The following is a 15,525-nucleotide window of genomic DNA, read 5'->3' as shown; positions in this document are numbered from 1 at the left end:
ATATCTTTGTAAAACAATGTTTAATGTTTATAACCAAATATATTTTTTCTAACGTATTTAAATCTTACCGTATTATCCATATCTGATCAAAATATTTAAATTCTTATTACATTTGAAAAATAATTTCATGTTAAAGAAATATTATTCAAACAAATCAATAGGTCAATATTTTGTCAAAATTTTAGAAGCGGGCATGGATCACTATTTTCTACAGAACGTAAACTATTTGATTGTTGCATTTATAAAATATTTAAAATGATAAATATTTAAAATATAAACCAATAAACATTTAAATAATATTCATTTATATAAAAATGAAAATAACAACCCGTTCGGGCGCACGGATCAAGCTCTAGTGATTTTTAAATGAGAAACCACAAAAAAACCACAACTGTTTTTTGAAATATGTGTCAATTTATAAATAATTTACGTATCCCTTTTATATTACTTGGAAAATATTACAACTTTTGAGTTATGACACGTGTCATACCATAGTAGTTCTTAGATATCTTGAAAAATAGATTGATCAATTTAAATATATATTATAGTTCTTATTAAACAAACTATAACATCTACTTTATTAAAACAGAAGTACACATAAATAGTATCCCTTAAAATTGCACAATATTTACAACCATATGCCACTGAAAATTTAATTAACTTATCTTTAAAAAATGCTTGTCTTTTCTAACTACTAGATTTTTGAACCGCGCTACGCGCGGTTTGTGTTTTTTTTTTGCTTTTATGTATTTATTACCTTTTGTTATTTTACTGATTTTTATTGCAATATTTTTTAAGGGTAATTTTTGTTTATTTTTTACTATAGAAATATGTGATATGTTTAGTTATTTATGAATTTGGTTCAGTTTTGGTTTTGTTTTTTAGTTTTAATAAATGTATCCACATTTTTACAATATCTTATATATAAATTCATATAAAATATTTTTTTAATTCCAAAAAAATCTACATTTTGAAAACACGAATCAAGCGTAGTATAGCATAAAGTTTTTTGGGGGTAAAAATATACGTATAAAGTTGTTTCATACTTTTTTCCGAAGAGACATGCAATTTTTTTCAAACTAAACGACAAAATGCATTTTATAATTTGTTTTTCCTAAAATAAACTATTTAATATATATAATGTATATCTATCAATTTTCAAATAATATATATTATAAAATGAATTCTCAATTATTAGATATGCTAATAATATTGAAAATATATATTATATGCTAATTAAAATGATGAAAATAATTTTGATAATTAGCTTGTAATAATAACTTTTGCCGTACTGGTCAACTATATATTAGCAGTGACATGTAATAGTTGCTCTTACATACCTTTGTAATTTATCAAGTAATATTCAAGTCCAGTGACTTTTTTTTTTGTCAACCCAGTGACTTTTATTTAATATTAGAAACAGATTTATTACTTATTGAACTCAGCAAGATTTTTTTTTTATCTTCGAGTATATTTATTCTCATCATAATATAGTCAAACTCTTGATTCGTAATAATGGCCTGGTTGGAATTTGGAAGTGTGAAATGGAATGGAGGTGATGACTGGACTTATCAAAAAGCTTGGGATTCGTAAAGTAAATACGGTATGTAATAGTGTAGCTACTTCATTCCATCAAGTACTTTGATATTTTTTTGGAAGGCAATGACTTAGTTGCGGAGGAATTGAATCAAGTGAGATAAACCAAACATTTATCTATCGAAACCGTTAAAGTTTAAGCTGGAAATAGATAAGCCTCAGAACAAAATAATCAACTGAAGATGTAGACGTAATACATGTGTGTATATGTAATTGTAATTGGGGCAGAAGTTAAGCTCAGTTTGTTATTTTCAATAAGATTCAGAGGAAAAAATCATAAGTTATTATTTCATCAAATACCGACCATTTTCAAGAAATAGGCAAGAGAAGCCAAAATGAAATAAATAGCCTTAGCGTCATCGCATGAGTTTCAGGTGAACGATGAAAAACCACGCTGAAGCTTCCTAGAATATTTGGAGCAAAAAATGTAGCCCCACCCATCGGTTATTTCAATGGCCTCTCCTTTACTGGTGAAGAGAAACTCAGCAGTCTGTAGTGCATCAAGGTTACAAACGTCAATAATATAATACTTGTGATAACATTTAGCAGAATAGACCAGGAATGGAATGCGCAAATGTGAGGGAGAATGATAACATTTAGTTCAGAGACCGTGATAGTTTCAATTTTCTAAATACCCCCATACGTACTTTGTCGAACTTGTGGAGCAGTTCATGTCAGGCTCACCCAAACTGCTGTGTAAATATACCTTTTAGTTGCAAATTTAAAGACATCTAACCTAGGGACATCACATTTGAGCAACTTACCAATCTAACCTGAGCTTAAACATAATGAGCTTCTAAGTTCCTGGCTGATTAACATTTTGTCATGAGAGAATTTCTTTAATTAGATCAGCAAACAAAACTCCTGCTATTCTAGTAGCCTGTGCTGAATACTTATTAGCATGTGTGGGCGGTGAAGTAGGTGGCAAACAATAGGAAAATTATGAGCAGTGAGAGACAAAATAACACAAACAAATCATGTTTTGCAAGCTGAACCCTGAAACGTTACAGGTAAACTCAAACCTGCAGAGAAACTGGCTTGTGATATTAACAACGTTAACATGCTCTGAAATGTAGACCTTAAAATTTTAAGAAAAAAACCAGTTAATGACTTGTTGCAAAAGTAAGGAAATAAACAAACTACTCGCAGTTAGATATGTCTCTAAGACAATTAAGTAGCAGCTCACCATCTGGAGCTCTTGCAAAAGCACTGCACGAAGAAAAGCTTTGGAGATAAATAAATTGTACTGACGTCAACAGATATCTCACGAAACTATAACAGTGACAAAATCATACTTCTGAGTGCAGCAACATTATCTCCGCAAAACCAACAGCTGTTGAGCTAGTTGCAGATGAATTTCCTAAGATCAAGATAAAAGAGTTATGAGCACGCATAGTGTTACTTGAAGTTAGAAAATGTAGAACCGAAATAGCAATATATCTTAACGACATGGTCGAAAAGAAGCGAAACAAATTAACATCTTACCTCCACATTTCTCTTCGACTTCGGTGAGAGACCAGTGTCTTTTAAATAAGAGAGATGCAAAATATCCATGCCTCAGACGAATAATTGCAGACACTGGTAATGATAAGATCAGAAATAAAAAAATTCAAACATGAAAAAGCAAGCAAAATCTAATACATAGTGCAATTGGAGCAACACCATTTCACAAACTCAACTGGCATCTTATGCTGCACAGGTTCCCAAGCAACACCATTTCATCAGCATAATCAAAGCCACAGGAACAGACCCTTGAACCAGCGTAGACTGTTCAGATGAACAAATGGAAAAATCAAAAATGAGGAAACAAATAGACTGTTCAGATGAACAAATGGAAAAATCAATAATGACAAAGAGATTGTAACCCAATAAAGGTTTCACCTTTAGCAATGTCTCTTGCATCCCAGAAACGGACTAACTGAAACCGAAGCTCTGACTTATCTAGTCCTGGTCGAGGTATGGATGTAGTTTCTCTAGAGTAGGTTATGATTTAGGATGGATTTAGGTTTAGAGATAGATCTTTATATAGGAGAAGGATCAAGAGGAGGTGGAAAGAAACACTGAAGAATGCTATAAGATTATCATTGATTGAGAAGGTTACGGGACAAAAAATCAGACGGAGAAGATGAAGCGGAAGAGTCGTCGGAGAAGATACTTTTCGAGAGCCTATTTTGGTTATACGATCCGGGACTGATTTACGAAGCGCAACTAACCTACGCGTTTCGAAGCCACATAATTTAAAAGACGAATCCGACGTGGCAAAATTCTCTTCTCCCATTGGATGATTTAATTTGAGGACGTGGACACTCTATCTATGAAGTATATTTGCCTTTTAGTATTGTATTGATTAAATATTTTCCTAAAATGATCAATCATATTCCTACCTTTTTTCTGTCGCCAATCCTATTCCTACCTAAAATGACGGAAACAAATTAATGTAAAGAATAAAAATTCATTTCTGTTTTGCGATTTTGGTGGAAATTTTTTTTCTTATTTTGATGAAAAATTGTTTTTCGATTTTTGCGGAAAAAACGTTTTTGCAAATTTTATAATTTTACTAAAATGGTGAAAGTATAATAATATAATTGAAAACCCATGGATACCTATTGTCTTTTTGTATTTACCCAATATAAATATGGGTTTTAAAAATTATACCCATGATTGATCCAATCAATTTTAGATGAATAAAAACCCCAACCCATTATTAGTGGTTTGGGTAAACCCATTAAAATTCCTAACAATAGCTGAGAAAAATAAAGCTTCAAGTGATTCTAACCAGAGAAAAAGGGAGCCATATGATGAGATTGTAACCAAATGAACTAGATAATCTTCAATTGTACATGTTAAAAACTTAAATTCCGTTACTTATTTTTAACTTGTGTCAGCTGACACCCTATTTGTCAACATAGATCCGCTTAGACGCGGATCCTAACCTAATTTACATATATAAACTTTACTATAATATATTTATAAATGTTATCATTTAGTACTAATGAGGTTACTTTAAAATTCGGCCTCGAAGATGAAGATGAACTATCTTGAGATAAGGAGAGACACAAACAACAATATTACTACTTAACCGTAAACTTGCGATCAGTAGCATGCACCCCCACATATAGAATAATTAAACAACACATGAAAGATGAAGCAAAACAAAAAGATACATTAAGGCTGTGTTTATAGAGAAAACTTTTCACGATGAGATCAGCGACCAAGTTGAGCACTAGAAAACGTTGCAGTTGCTACTCCACTCGAGCTTGATGTTGATGATGTTTCTGCCGCGGCATGATATGTTGCAACTGGCATTTTCTGTGGCAGATTAGGTAACGGTGCCTCGAAATTCAAGACTTGGATCGCTTGCTTTATACAAGGTCTAGAGTTACTATCAGGATGTGCACACCATAACCCAACAATCATAAGACACTATGCTTGCTCCATATCGTAATCTTTCCCCATCTGTGGATCAACCGCTGAGATCAGCTCTCCTCTACCGTAGAGATCCCATACTTTCTCTACAAGACTTGACTCTGGCTCAATCTTTCCATGCCTCATGTTCACCGACTTCTTTCCCGTAACGATCTCTACTAATACAATGCCAAAACAATAGACGTCAGATTCTTTGCTCGCCCTTCCGGTGCTTATGTATTCAGGAGCCATGTAACCAAAAGTCCCGGCTAGTCCTGTGGTCTGGGGACCTAGCTCGTGGTCCATCAACCTAGCCAACCCGAAGTCGCCTAGCTTTGCGTTAAAACTTGAGTCCAACATTATGTTACTCGCCTTGATGTCCCTGTGGACAATGCATTGCTCCCACTCCTCGTGAAGGTAAAGCAGCGCGGAAGCTACACCTAGAGATATCTTGCACCTAACAGCCCATGCTAGATAAGTTTTTTTACCAAATATGTGCGCGTCGAGGCTACCGTTAGGCATGAACTCATACACAAGTAAAAGCTCTTCTTTCTCATGACACCAGCCAATGAGTTGAACAAGGTTTCGGTGTCTTAAACTGCTGATGATCTTAACCTCCGTGATGAACTCTTTCTTTCCTTGCTTTGAAGCACCAGAAAACTTCTTCACAGCAACCATCAAATCCAAGTCGTTCAAGTAGCCTTTATAAACTGCTCCAAAACCTCCTTGCCCTAACTTTCTTTCAGACAAGAAGTTGTTAGTAGCCATTGCAAGATCTTTGTAAGAAAACCTTCTTGGCCCTGCTCCTCTTTCAAGATCTTCTTCGTTTATCGACGTCAAGTTTTCTCTCCTCCTTGCTGCTTTTGCCTTTCTTTGCTTCCTCTTCAAACACAACGGAACCAAAACAACCAAAGAGGCCAACAGGAGAAAACTCGAAAGAGAAGCACCAAGGATGATACTTCTACGGTTTGGTTTTCTCTGCTCTATCACATCCAAGCCGGAATAAAAGTCCCATGACAAGATCCTATGCCCTTCCATCATTGATCCTGTAGCACCTGAAAAGCCCATGGTGACTTCAGCGGGGAGCACGCTCACAAGGTCAATGATGTAGTAAAGACTTGAAATCTCCGAAGGAATAGTTGTTTCTTCATATCTCCAAGAGACGCTCAAGTTTTTCTGAGCGGCGTCATACGAGACTTGTGCATGACATGTATCTTGGCTGTGAAGGGTGGCATTCCAAGAAGTGAAATTAGAAGAAGCAAGGGAGTTGTTGTTGATCCCGACATGAGACTTGATGGCATAAGGATCCCATTCAACGTTATAATACGTATCGAACTCGATATGCACAAGCGGGAACCGAGAAGAATGACCATTGGTTTCATTGAAAAGACCCAAGAAACCACTAGCAGAGTTTGGAGGGACAGTGAAGCCTGGAGGGCCAAGAAAGAAAGCGAGCCCGTGGCCATAATTTGGAGTGGTGATATCAATCTTGAAGGAGAAATTGGTGGTGAAGTCAGAAGCCTTCATTGTTTAGAATCCCAAATAGCGACTCTTTTAGCATAAGTAGCCCAACCAACACGACAAGTAAATGCAATATTGTTGAGTACAATCTCGCCATTTGGTGTTGCGTCTCCTTGGTAAGCTATGCGAGAGTCGCCTATTGAAAAACGAGGGATGCTAAAACTAAGCGAGCTTGTGAAAGGGAGAAGAAGAAAGAAGGAAGAGAGCAAGAACGAGATTGAGTTTTTCATTGCAAGTGTAAGTAGAAAGGTAAGAATGTCTTAAACTCACTATGCATAATGCATTACTTATAATGTATAACATATTTGTCTTTTTTTTTTGTAGATAGGGAGGGGACCATACGAAGCAACGATTCCAAAGCTGGCGGTACAATCTTTGGAATAACGTGATTAGTTTTATGTATGGTTTTATCAGTTTTTTTTTTTTTGACCGCAAACGGTTATTCTATTATTCAAATTTGAGGTGGTTTGGATAACCAGACCGAAATAGAACAACCAACAAAATGTAACTTCCTATAGAAGGATCTAGCTGTCTTGTATGGTTTTATCAGTTATAACAACAACAAAAGTAAGTGTTTACATTATATATTGTAATTTGATGTTCCACTCAGTGGCGTTCTAGAAAAAAAAATTAAATGGGGACATAAAACATGAAATAAAAAATTAGGCTAAAAGGGACAGGAAGAGATTTGAACATGGGTTTAGTGGGCATGAGAAGATTTTAAACCAACTAGGCTACAGATTCATAGACAATCATTGTGTATTTTAATTTAATTTTATATTTACTGGGGGCAGCTACAAGCCTGCACCCATACTGTAATGGTAGATCCGCCCCTGGTTCCACTGCTTTATCATTTGACACAATCGTTGATTAAAATTTTAGTAAAGCTTTTCCTAACAACTTGAACTTTTCTGGTTTAATGACATGAATTTTCATTTACTGTACATGTTACGATATTACAGAGTTACTTTTAGAGTGGTGTATTATAGAATGTAGGAGTGTCTGTGTCAACGATATATTACAAAAAATAGAGTCAAGATTCTTTGTCTTATTGGGGGACAATACAGAAAGCAACTAATCGCTATCGTCTAAACAAGTTACCGCGTATTCTCACTTCGGCATCGAGTTTTTTTTTTTCTTTTTGATAAGTAATAACTAATAACCATCGAGTTTTTAAGGTGATAACTTTACTAAAATAAATGTTTTTTTTTTATTTAAATAAATGTTGAAGTTAGGAAACAAAATAACTGGGGTCTATGTTACTTATGGTTTATTCTACCGACGTGCTAGTTCTAGGAAACAAACAAAACCAGTTGAATCACGTCATTTGCTTTGTCAACGTATTTGTTTTTTGGGGGTCAAAATCAACATATTTGTTCTGTATAAATAAACTGTATACATATCAATAGTTTAATTATTGTTTTACCACACTTTATAAATAACTAGTGATTTTTTATACACAAAATAATAATAACTCAATAAACAATCAATAAACAATATTATTTATCTACAATTATTTATTTTATTGGTTATAATATAATAAATTAATCATTAAAATTGATATTTTTCATTACTTTTGCTATTTTTTAAAATTTAACATTGTAACATTTATTAATTTTTAATATATATATAAAATAATATTTTGATGCATTTATTAACTTAACAAAATAAAAGAACCAATCGCTTAACAAAAAATTAACCATCTCTCTATATACACACATACGCACATATATATATATATATATATATATATATATATATATATATTATCAATTAAGTAGGTGATTACTCGCGTCAATACGTGAAATTAGATATTTTAAAAGTACATAATAATTTATTAATATTTATTTTGTTTTGTCCATATATATTCTATACTATTTTAGTTAAGAATTTTATTTATGAATTATTAGTCGTGTACATACTTGATTTTGTAAAGTAATAAACTTTGATATGATATTTGTTTCCAAAATTTTGATATTACTTTGATTTTGTGTAACTAGCTTCTTATCATTTTATGGTTATTTTAACTATAATTTGGTATTTTATTATCAATGTGGTTCCTGAATTTTGAAAACACAAATTATTGATGAAATTGGTAAACTAAAAAAAATAAATAAAGTTTAAGACCAGTCTAGAGTTGCATTATTTTGAATAATAATATTATTGTAAAATTTATCCAGTGAAGTGAAAATTTATCGTTTAATCAAAATGGTTAATATAAAACACTCACTTTGTTTTTGAATATAAACAGATTCAACTTGTAATATTAGTTTCGTCTTATGAGTCACTTGAATCAGGAATTTCAGACTTGGGTGTTTTAAAAAACACATAAACATAAATTCAGTTGGATTTACTAAAGTTTGAGAAAACTTCTTTGTAAGCAATATATTTGGGGTGCAACTGAAATGCTTATTTGTGGGATAAATTTATTTGGAATGCATTATTCCATTTAATTCAATAAAATATTTATCTGTTAGCATAAAAACCTTTTAAAGCCATTTCTACATATCTATTTTTGGAATGGAAAAAGAACAAATCATTTGTCTACTCTATTTCTTTTATTCTCTGTCATAAATGTTCGTGAATAAATGAAATGAATGAATTAACTAGTTTCAGTTCTTATTCCATTTTGTCGATCGTTCCATTTTGTATATTTCAAAAATTTTAATCCCTTTCATCCCTTACATTTCATTTATTAATAACCAGTTACAACCTTATTTTTATTTTTTGTGAAAGCAAAACTAAATAAAAATTTAATGCCATATTCTAAATGAAGATTTTTTTTAACCGGCATCATTACATGTGAAGAAATGTTTTATTATTATCTTGTCAGGTACCCATCTATCTAGACCAAGTTTTGGTCAAATAAAACGATTATCCGAAGAGTATCTTCATCTGTACATGTCTGATTTCTATGGCAGAAAGTAAATCCTCTGATAATTTCCACCTTCATTAGTGAGTCCGCCCGGTCATTTCTGCTCATAGGAATGTGAATTAGGCTCACATCCTCGAAATATTCTTGTAGTCTCAAGAACACATCAATCCACTACAAGAAAATAGCTCAATTGCAACAGAAAAATTGCAACATCTATTTTTGTTATTAGTTTGCAATGATTATTGCAATATTTTTGCAATAATGAATATTTTTACAATTTCATTACAAATTTATTGCAAAATAACCACTATAACAAACGTTGCATGTTTTCATTACTAAATAGCAACGTATTGCAACATAAACAAATATCTTGTAAGTTTCGAAATAATTTTTCAACACTTTTAAATCATTCTTAATTAGCAAAAAATATATTAAAAAAACATGTTGCAAAAATGTGACTGATTATATTTTCTTATTATATTTTCTTTTATAGAAAAACTAAAAAAATTTCGTATGTTGAGTACAAAATATATAATATATATTTCTATTGTATATTTAACATGTACACTATATTTTTAAATTTTCAGATTCTTGAAATTTAGTTAATAGTTTTATTTTATGAATTTTATTTTGTTTTGGTCTAATATGGTTTGGTTTACTTATTCCAATTCAAAAAAAAACATTAGACAAAAATTGGATGGTTGCAGATTTTTTGAATTTCTAATGTCTTCGAGTAATGATAATCATGCTATGAGGCAATGGATGTATGCAAGAATTTATCCCAACACCAATCAAGTCTCGAAGGCATTTACAGAAGGATTGAAAGATTTCATGGCTATTTCTAAAAACCATGTTTTATTTACTCAAAAGCAGAAAATATTCTGTCTGTGCATCAAGTGTGAGAATAGAAATGTTCTTGATGAGAAAACAGTCGTTGGCCATTTATATAACAGAGGGTTTATGGCTAATTATCTTGTTTGGGTTGCACATGGAAGACTATGGAGTCGACAATCACCCGCAACATGTTCAGGAGAATACAAACACGCCCGTAGAGGTTTCCATGCAAGCTCAAAACTCTTATGTTGAGATGATAAGTGATACCTTTAATGATAAGACATCCTCTCATGTAAGTATTGAAGAAGATCCCAATGAAGAAGCCAAATTTTTTTTCAGTCTGTTAAATGCAAGCCAAAATCCTATATATGATGGATGCTGAGAAGGACCTCACAATTGTCATCGGCGGCTCGATGTATGACTCTGAAAACAGATTATAACTTGTCTGAGAAGTGCATAGATTATATTGCTCAAATGTTGAAAGACTACATGCCTGTAGATAGCACTGCCACTTCATACTACGACACAAAGAAGCTGATGCGATTATTGGGGCTGCCTTTCAAAAAGATAGATGTGTGTCAGAATAACTGTATGATTTTCTGGAAAAACGACGCAGACCTAGAAGGCTGTAAATTTTATGGAGCTGCCAGATTCAAAAGTGCAAAACCTGGAAGAAAAAAAGTTCATTTTCGACAAATGTTTTATCTGCCAATAGCTGATAGACTGAAAAGAATATATCAGTTGAAGAAGACAGCTTCACATATGAGGTGGCACAAAGAGCATTATTCAACTCAGGCTAATAATATAATGAGTCATTCATCAGATGGTGAAGCATAGAAATATTTTAACAAGGTATATCCTGATTTTGTCAATGAATCTAGAAATGTCTAGTTTGGTTTGTGCACAGATAGATTTAATCCTTTTGGTATGTCTGGTCAAAATTATTCGCTGTGGCCGGTAATTCTTGATTTGTGCACAGATGAATTTTTTTGTCTTACATATATTATATTCTGTAGTTGGTTGATTCCACACAAGGACGTGTGTTTGGTCTTGGAGCTCTCCTTAGTGAAGTTTCACTCAATGCTAAAATGCCAGTCACCGTTGAAAGTCACTTGGAAAATGATGAGTTCAAGAAAAAGGTAGAAGACATTTCTCAAGAAAATGAAGATATCAAAGAAAAGTTGAGCAAACTTGAAAGGTTGGAGAAAAATGACTGATATCCTTTGTCCAGCTATTCTATCCATGGGTAGCAACAACCAAGTTTAAAATGGCTCTTTTGTTATTTCTCTAAGGCTTTATTAGTTTTAAATTATTGCTGGTTTTCTCTATTAATGCATTGTTGATTTTTTTCAATATTTTATTTTATTTAATAAAATTGGTCTTTTGACTTTTGTTTATTATAAAATAAATATAATGTACAAAAACAAACCAATCTAATATTTCTTATAACAAAATACTAAAACAATTAATCTATGCAGCAGAGTTGATATCTACTAATTTATTAAAAAATTAATTGTTAACCATATAGAATTCACCGTAAAAAAAAATTGAACCAAATGTATTATTTAAAAGTAATTATAGGAAAATTTGCAACAACATTTGCTATATCTTCTATAAAGAAAATTTTGTAACAATTTTAAATTGCAACCATTTCAATTGTACCAAAAACATTTTTATATTTATTTTGTTGCATTAATATTACTAAATTTCAAAAACAAAAATGCAAATTTGCAATGTGGTTCGCTACATATTTACGTAGCAATAACTTGCCACCATATATGGTTACAAAATACGTTGTAAATATACAACAAAATTGCTATAAAAATTGTTGCAATAATATGACATATATTGCAACATTTTAATTTGTTGTTAATTTTGCTATGTGTATGTAACAATCACGAATTTGCAATATTCAAGCAGCAAGAACTCAAAATTTGTCACAATTTTATTGCAATTTCATATTTGCAATAATATATGAGCATATTGCAACAATATGAGCATATTGCAAAAAAAAAAACAAGAAAATGAAAGTTCCTACTAGCTATTATCATCTTTCCCCTCATCTCCGGAACAAACAAAACATATCAGGAAATAAGATATATGCACATTACATCAACCGGTCTGGCAGCAGATCCTGGACGGCATCCCTCATATCCCCATACACGTAACAGATTTCAAGGAACTCCACCAGCTTCAAAAGTTCTTGATCTTTGAGGTCATCAACAAAAGCCTTAACAGGAACTCCATTCTCTGGCTGTAATAAGTAAGCAGACGGATTGTCATCAACAATAAAAGCACTTCCAAGGTCTTTCCCCACAACCAGAGACAAATCTTTTACATATTTTCCGTTCAATTCCCTTCACGAGTCTCGATATAGCCGCTGGGAGATCACACCCTTCTTGTCTAGCTTGTTCAAAACCTGTGAAGCATAGTCTTCCAGACCAGCTGTGAAAACTGCCACGTTGTAGGTTTCACCTAGTCTTTCCAAGAACTCAGTCACCCCGGGACGTTTCACCACAAAGATTGGTATAATCTCACTTTCCATTTTTACCATCACCATGAAATCGTATTTAACTCCTGGCATTTGCATCGTCGAGTGAACCTAGGTTTCATCAAGATCGAGGATGATTGTCCTTCTCGTGCTGGTATATTTTGTTAGTTTTGTATAGTCATCATGTCTTGTGGCTGGATAGCTGGTGGCCGTAAAGCACCTGGATACACAACGCAGAAGGCGACAATGGAGCGTCAAGATGGACATGAATGGGTAATTTTCTTTTGGTGTTTGTGGAACTTGTCAATTTCTTGTTTGTTTTCGATGATCCTTTCAGATGCTATTGATTTCTCCCGTCTGCGTGATTACACAATGAAGAAAACAAGTTTTGGTGAACAAAATAAGCTCGCAGTTTTTCAGATTTATGCTTGGTAGTGGTAAGATGTTTCTGAGTTTATCTTTTGCTAAATTTTATAAGGTAATCTAGATTGAAGTGCTAGATTTAGTTTAGATTAATTTGTTTATGGGAACTTAAAGGTGAAGTAGAGCAGATGCCTGATTTTAGAAAGTTTCAGTTTTAGACAATTAGTGCATAGTTTTGCTGTTTTATGTACTCATGGACAACAATGTACATACAACATGAACCAACAAGATTAAAGTTCAAGGATATTTCTGCTGTTGTTGCTACTATGGCTTTGATGTCGCCTGGTGAACTATTTATGTGAGGCTTTGGTGCCTCTTGGGCCATCTGGTGGGCTGATCATGGGCTTCGGTTTTGGACCTGAAAACAAGACATCAAGAGATTAGTCTAAAAAGGAAATTTCCTTTTAGTTCTAGGATCAAAACGTTTTTCTTTTTTTTCTATCTAGGAGAACCTATGATCTACTTGTATAAATAGGGGTCTCATCTCTTCTTGTTAGACATAACACATAAACAATAATCTCTCATAGAACACGCAACTAGTGCGAGGCTTGTAATCTTTTCGATTCATAGTGATATTGAGTTTACTCCGGTTTGGAGTTAGACTTGCCAAACATATCGGTTCCGTTTTGATTCGATTATTACAAGAGATAGCCAGGGTCGATTCTCTACAAGTGGTATCAGAGCTTAGGCTAACCTAGATCCAAGTACAGAGATTCGAGGTCAAGATTCAATAAACAAGCAAGGAGAATTCTTATCTGGTGTGGTGAAGAACACTCGGCTCGTTGGTGATTGAAGCTTGACGGAGCGGCTTGTTGCGACAACCTGCAAACAAAGAAACAACAGTTTACGGGTTACTAGAGAGATGGAAGCAACTTTAAAGAAATTTGAAGTGGAGAAATTCAATGGGAAGGGTGACTTTGGTCTATGGAAATACAAGATGCTATGTCAGCTAGAGATCTTTGGTTTGGGGTCTGTTCTTAAGGAGAAAACTCCTTCTACGGATGGTGAAGGTGATGAAGAACAGAAGGATGTTAAACCTGATCCTAAGGAGCAAGACAAGGAGCTGCGTACCAAGAATCTGATCAGTATGTTCCTATCTGATCTTATTCTACGGAAGGTTATGAATGAGCCTACAGCACTGGATATGTGGAAGGCTCTAGAAGCGGAGTATCAGACCAAGACATTACCAAATCGAATCTACATGAAGCAGAGATATGCAGGTTTCAGAATGGAAGAACACAAGTCCATTGAGGAAAATCTGGATGTGTTTCTGAAACTTGTGGCTGATCTAGCAAGTCTGGATATTAAAATCAGTGAAGAAGATCAAGCAATACAGATCTTAACCAGTCTACCAAAGCAATATGAATCTCTCGTTGATGCTTTAAAATACGGCAGCGGAAAAGAGACCTTAACGGTCCGTGATGTTACAAGTTCTGCTTATTCTAAGGAAGTAGAATTAAAGGAGAAAGGACTTCTTAACAAGTCTAAAAGTAACTCGGAAGAGCTGTTCGTTGGAAACGATAGAGGAAGGGGGTGACAAGAAGAACAACAAGACTTGGAGAGCTAGATCAAAGAGCAGAAACAGATCACAATCAAAACCTAAATTCTCTAAAGAATGTTGGACGTGTGGCAAGGAGGGACACTTTAAAAAGCAGTGTCCCGAGAGAAAGAAGCCGGCAAATTCGGTCAACATTGCTGAAGAGAAGGAGCAACCATTGGTATTAGTGGCGAGCCAGCAAGCTACTAAGGAGGAATGGGTACTTGATTCGGGATGTACGTTCCATATCACTCCAAATAAGAATGTCTTATTTGATCTTGAAGACATAGAAGGAGAGAAGGTTTTGATGGGCAATAACACAGTCAGCGAGGTCAAAGGGATCGGGAAGATCAGAATTATGAATGATGATGGATCAAGTGTGATTCTCACCGACGTACGTTACATGCCGACCATGGGAAGAAACCTTATTTCCTACGGTTCATTGGAGAAGATGGGATGCAGATACGAAGGAAAAGACTTCATGGTGCAGTTTTACAAAGGAGAGAAGAAGGTTATTTCTGGGAAATACTGTGATGGTCTATACTACTTGCAAGGTACATTATTGAGTGGTGAAGCTGCAGTCGCAAGGCCTGATATCGACTTGACTAAGAGGTGGCACTCTAGACTCGGACACATGAGTCTAAAAGGTGTGAATATTTTAGTCAAGGAGGGACATCTAAACGAGAAAGACGTGACGACGTTAGAGTTTTGCGAGAATTACGTCCTTGGCAAAGCACACAAGTTGAGCTTTCCAAAGGGCAAACATACGTCTAAGGAAGTTCTAGAATACATCCACTCCGATATGTGGGGTTCACCTTCGGTGGTTGAGAGTCTCGCAAGATG

General features: G+C 33.9%; 1 protein-coding gene and 2 pseudogenes across 11 annotated transcripts; all 3 read right to left on the bottom strand.

Moving 5' to 3' along the window:
• Positions 1 to 1,781: 1,781 nt before the first annotated feature.
• Positions 1,782 to 3,818, bottom strand: LOC108861916 (histone deacetylase 15). Of its 11 annotated transcripts, XM_018635902.2 has the most exons (7): positions 3,478 to 3,818; positions 3,276 to 3,363; positions 3,082 to 3,174; positions 2,892 to 2,956; positions 2,783 to 2,805; positions 2,619 to 2,674; positions 1,782 to 2,086 (listed from the first exon to the last, which is right to left on the bottom strand). In XM_018635902.2, coding segments are annotated over exons 2-7 (246 nt in total). In that variant the 5' UTR covers positions 3,277 to 3,363; positions 3,478 to 3,818; the 3' UTR covers positions 1,782 to 2,078. The 11 variants fall into 11 exon arrangements, 2 of the variants coding, with proteins under 2 accessions (XP_018491404.1, XP_056867115.1); XR_008946400.1 differs by adding an exon at positions 2,244 to 2,288 and having other exon boundaries at positions 2,361 to 2,805; positions 3,082 to 3,363; XR_008946401.1 differs by adding an exon at positions 2,244 to 2,285 and having other exon boundaries at positions 2,361 to 2,805; positions 3,082 to 3,363.
• A 982-nt stretch (positions 3,819 to 4,800) lies between these two features.
• On the bottom strand, positions 4,801 to 6,758 carry LOC108860880 (L-type lectin-domain containing receptor kinase IX.1-like; annotated as a pseudogene).
• A 5,509-nt stretch (positions 6,759 to 12,267) lies between these two features.
• LOC108835638 (uncharacterized) lies at positions 12,268 to 13,014 on the bottom strand (annotated as a pseudogene).
• Positions 13,015 to 15,525: the final 2,511 nt, after the last annotated feature.

Source organism: Raphanus sativus, chromosome 5 (assembly GCF_000801105.2).
Source record: "Raphanus sativus cultivar WK10039 chromosome 5, ASM80110v3, whole genome shotgun sequence".
Classification (NCBI taxonomy): Eukaryota; Viridiplantae; Streptophyta; class Magnoliopsida; order Brassicales; family Brassicaceae; genus Raphanus; species Raphanus sativus.
The sequence above is the reverse complement of the archived record's forward strand: the minus strand, read 5'-3'. Positions and strand labels throughout refer to the sequence as shown.